This window comes from Helianthus annuus, chromosome 7, assembly GCF_002127325.2.
Source record: "Helianthus annuus cultivar XRQ/B chromosome 7, HanXRQr2.0-SUNRISE, whole genome shotgun sequence".
NCBI classification, from domain to species: domain Eukaryota; kingdom Viridiplantae; phylum Streptophyta; class Magnoliopsida; order Asterales; family Asteraceae; genus Helianthus; species Helianthus annuus.
In genome coordinates, this window is record NC_035439.2 from 106,000,388 (window position 1) to 106,004,833 (window position 4,446).

Here is a 4,446-nt window from a genome sequence, read left to right on the forward strand (position 1 = left end):
TATCATCCCTAATTTCACCTTTAACATTGCACTCTTTTGAAAACACCTCGCCACGTAGCCAAAGTGCATGCCTAAAGTACGTATTGAAGATGGTTTTATATAATATATCTTTATCTTGTAATATTATCATCTATTGTTAAAAATTTTCATATCAAATTTTTATTTACTTGTAAAATCTTTGAGACCAGATATGTATATATGTTTCAAATCAATGCGCAAACAAAAACAACAAATATATTTAAATTTAAAACTTATAAACTTTGTTCCATTAACAACTCCTTCATTTCCATATATTTCTATTTCATTACCTTAAACCATAAAACTTAAAACAGAAAACTTGAAACATAAAACTTGAAACATAAAACTTAAAACAAAAAACATAAAACTAGTCTTTAATTTATCTGATAAAATTTTATTATTTCTTCCTTTATCAAACAAACATTCTTCATATCTTCTTCCACAATCCGTCCGTTCACTTCACTACTCACCCTTGCGGATTTCAGCAACGTTCACCACCGCTCCGCCGCCCGTAAATCCGCCACACATTCCGCCCGCCGCCATGTACTTCCTCACCTCCTCCCTGATCGTCTCCTGCACTACTGCCATAAACTCCGCACTCAAATCCGCCGGCGCCTTAAGGTTCAGGTTCGGTTTCGGATTCGACCCCTCACCCTCCGGCGGCTTCAGGTTCGGGTTTGGCTTCGACCCCTCACCCTCCAACGGTTTAACCGCCCGAGCCAACTGCTTCCAGTTCCGGCGGTTAACATTATTCATTTCTTGGTTCAACTTCAATGGAACCATCTGCAGCGGTACCGCAGGAACGGGTACACGCGCTGCAGATGCAGATAATCCAGGTGGCGAGAGGCTCAACGACGTAGCAGGGTCGTTATCCTGCTTGCCACCCGGATTAAAAAAATTACTCGAATCCAAAACCGGAACGGTAACTGAGATCGGGACGGTTGGGCCCGCGCTAACCGACCGTTTCAAGTTCGGCTGCTGCATCATGCGCGAACACCTACGTTTCAACGTGGAGTTCCAGTGGTTTTTAACCGCGTTATCGGTTCGACGGGTTAAAAGGCGGGCAATGGTGGCCCATTTGTTACCGACCTGGGCATGGGCCCGGATGATGATGTCGTCTTCTTCCGGCGTGAAAGCACGGTGTTGGACTAGCGGTGAGAGCTGGTTGCACCACCGTAATCTGCATGACTTGCTGGACCGACCGGCTATTGATCGGCTGATGTAAGACCAGTGTCTGGCCCCGTGTTTTTCAACGAGTTGTTGAAGCAACGCATCTTCTTGTGGACTCCATGTGCCTCTGATCCGTTCATCTGGATTGTTATTAGCCATGTTAGTCAAAACTTGAAAGAAAGTTTCATAAAAAAAGTTGATGGTTTTTGTTATATGATAATGATGGGAAACCGTGATATTTGATATGCAAGTTGGGGGGGGGGGGGGGGGGGGGGGGTTGTGAAGAAGTGAAGGTGATAGAAAAATGGTGAATGGTGAGGCCGTTTTATAGAGTGGGGCCGGTGAGGAATAATAAAGTTGGGTTGGTGTAACTGGATGAACGTATGTGAGATGAGCAAGCGGTTGCATTTGGAGTACAGCTGGCTAACGGACACGCGTCACATCGAAGCTTTGTGTTCATACGTACTCTCACTCTCTAACTAGATGAGTAAATACGAAAGGGTGTGCCAAAACGTACCCCTTTTACTCAACGTTGAGACGAAGGGGTATGTTTAAAAGCACTCGTAATGAAAAAGTTATGTTGCGTGGTGATGTTAAAGTTTTACGGTAGATTTATTTGTAGGATTCGCAAGTTTGTGAGTTAACCGTTTAAGAAAAAAGAAACCTAAATGTGGAAACGAGCAAGTCCGCTCGTAAACTACTCTAAATCGTGTTATTAAATGTTTAAATCGAGGCGAATATAAATAAGCTCGAGCCTCTATTAGAGTTTGTTTTAATAAACAAGTTTGAGCCTAAGTTTTACTTATCGAGCTCGACTACGCTAACGAACTTAATGAAAACAATTGATAAAAGGTTTAATTACAATTTAAATAAGTTAATTAGTTAAATCTCATTGATATTGTAGATGTTAACTAATTAAATAGTAAATCATATCCTATCATATAACGATCCTGATTAATGATACGTGACACTTTCTCTTTCAACCTCGAAACTTGTACTTATATTTTATTTTAATATATTTTTAATAGTTAATACATGTATATCACTTATTATAAATGTTGAAATAGTTTTTTTTTTCTTATTTATAATAATGAATAATTAAATTTTTGATAAATCAAATATTCAATATTGTATTTTATGGTAACTGATATAATTTCAAATTTAAATCCATACCTAAATTACCTACAAACTAATTTTCATTATTATCTATACTTTTAATTTTATGATTTAAAATCCTTCTAAGTAATCTTCTTTTAATAACAAGTTTACTATTAAATTTCATAATATGTTTCAATTATATAAAAATAATATAACTTAAGAAAAATGAAATTTAAAAAATATTAATAAATACATACTTTTTTCATTTTATGTTTTATCATTTATTCAGCCTCAGCATAATACACGAGATCAAAGAATACAGTTTTCTATCTTTGTATGTTTCGCGATAACAATACATAAAAATTTAAGTATAATCGCTGTCTAGAGTTATTTTATCTTTTTAAAATAACTGGTGTTTTCACATGGTTTTTATGTGGCTAGGTCCAAAGTCGAAGGTAAATATTGATTTAAAGTGTTAATTGTTGATAAAGATGATAATGTTTCGCATAAGACATTCAATGTTGTCAAAATATAAAGATGTTTTACATATTTGTAATTTGTATTAATAGATTTGTAATGTAACATTAATTTTTAAATTTTCATTATTGCATGTAATGTAATATGTAATTATTTAATATAAATACTTTTTATTATATCATTTACTATACTCAACCTCGTATAGCACAAAACCTATAACATCGTTAAAATAATAAAGTTATTAGGATACGTATGTATTAATAGTTTGTTTATGTTGTCTTCGATTCAAAAATTAAAATATTGTAATACACCGTATAAATTACCTATAAAATTTTGAAGACGGTGGTGTTTTCATTTAATATCTTTTTAGAATGGGAACGCACATATTTTAATTCTAAATTGCTTAGAATACATCTAAGTATGAGATTTGAATCCTCACAATTTGATTAAGTAAAACTCATTAATGCCAAATATATAAATTTCATGAGTCCAAAATGGATGCAAATATTTTGAAGAAAGTGGCTTGCTACAAGTTATTTGGCTGTAACAATATACTTTTTTTTTTCAATTTTAAAGAGCATATCATATAGTGTTAAAAAAGGAAGGTTATTTGTTAAGTAACCAAAGTAGAGGTTATATGTTACCTTCTCAAATTAATAATCACTTATAGTGGGATTTTTTTTTTTTTTTTGAACGGCTAATTTTTTTCATTTAAATACTTACACCTCCTAATAATTGAACATTAGTATCCCCACAAGAGATAATTTCTCTTAACCACTAGGCTATAACCTAAGTGGCATAGTGGGATAATTATTGAACAGATTATAACCACACGCTAGAACGGGAACATAAGGTGGTTACCTGTTCGGCGAAAGAAGAAACATAAAGTCTCCGTGCCAAAAAGGAAGGAAACAAAGTGCACATGTACTGATAGATATTATAATGTCGTAATGATTATAGAACAAAACTTGGTGATTACATGTTCGGTGGAAGGAGAAATATCTTTCCTTATAACATGTTAGAAAAAAAATTGCGTCACTGTAATGATCAAAGAATAATACAAAGCATACACGTCAAGATATAAAGGTCATGCGTTAGGGAAATAAGTATATTCTTTGTGTGACGTGTTAGAAAATATAACGTCACATTTTTTTGTTTGGAATTAAAATTATGTATTATGTTAAAAATCGTGTGTATTCTTCCAATTTCATATTTTTTTCTTTTAATCATGTTTGTTTATTTTTTATAACACATAAATGGTGTTGGGTTGGATTGATGAGGCTGGACTTGTAGCGGGCATGGATGTCTTGATGGCTGTTGGGCTAGGAAGCTTCTTGGGCTTGTTGCAGATAGAAGAATGGGTCAGGCTGAGTTCCGGGTATTCGTATATGCGGATTAAGTATCAAGTCGGTTCAAGAATTCATCTGGGTGCTATTTAAAGGAACTCAGCTCAGGTCATTCAGTCAAAACTATTTCCACTCTGTGTAGAACTTTCTTTCTCCAGGATTTTGCCTCGATCACTCTTGATTTAGGGTTATTGGTCATTTTTTCTTCGTAACCTGTTAGATAAGCTTTAGAGAGTGTACAGATCATCAAGTTGATAATTTGTAGTTTGAGATTGTGAGAGTTTTACAGTTGTTTTTGTTTAGAATTGTTTGAATAAGAGTTTGAAGTATTTTTGGT

General features: G+C 34.3%; 1 protein-coding gene across 1 annotated transcript; it reads right to left on the reverse strand.

The window, feature by feature from the left end:
* Window positions 1-401: 401 nt before the first annotated feature.
* On the reverse strand, window positions 402-1,433 carry LOC110866360 (transcription factor MYB44). Its single transcript, XM_022115529.2, has one exon. It carries the CDS (start codon window positions 1,345-1,347, stop codon window positions 481-483), a length of 867 nt encoding a protein of 288 aa, XP_021971221.1. The 5' UTR covers window positions 1,348-1,433; the 3' UTR covers window positions 402-480.
* Between the last annotated feature and the right edge of the window lie 3,013 nt (window positions 1,434-4,446).

What these genes read in the sequence shown, in the direction of transcription:
- LOC110866360 (XM_022115529.2), bottom strand. Translation starts at nt 1,347, where the DNA reads ATGGCTAATAACAATCCAGATGAACGGATCAGAGGCACATGGAGTCCA.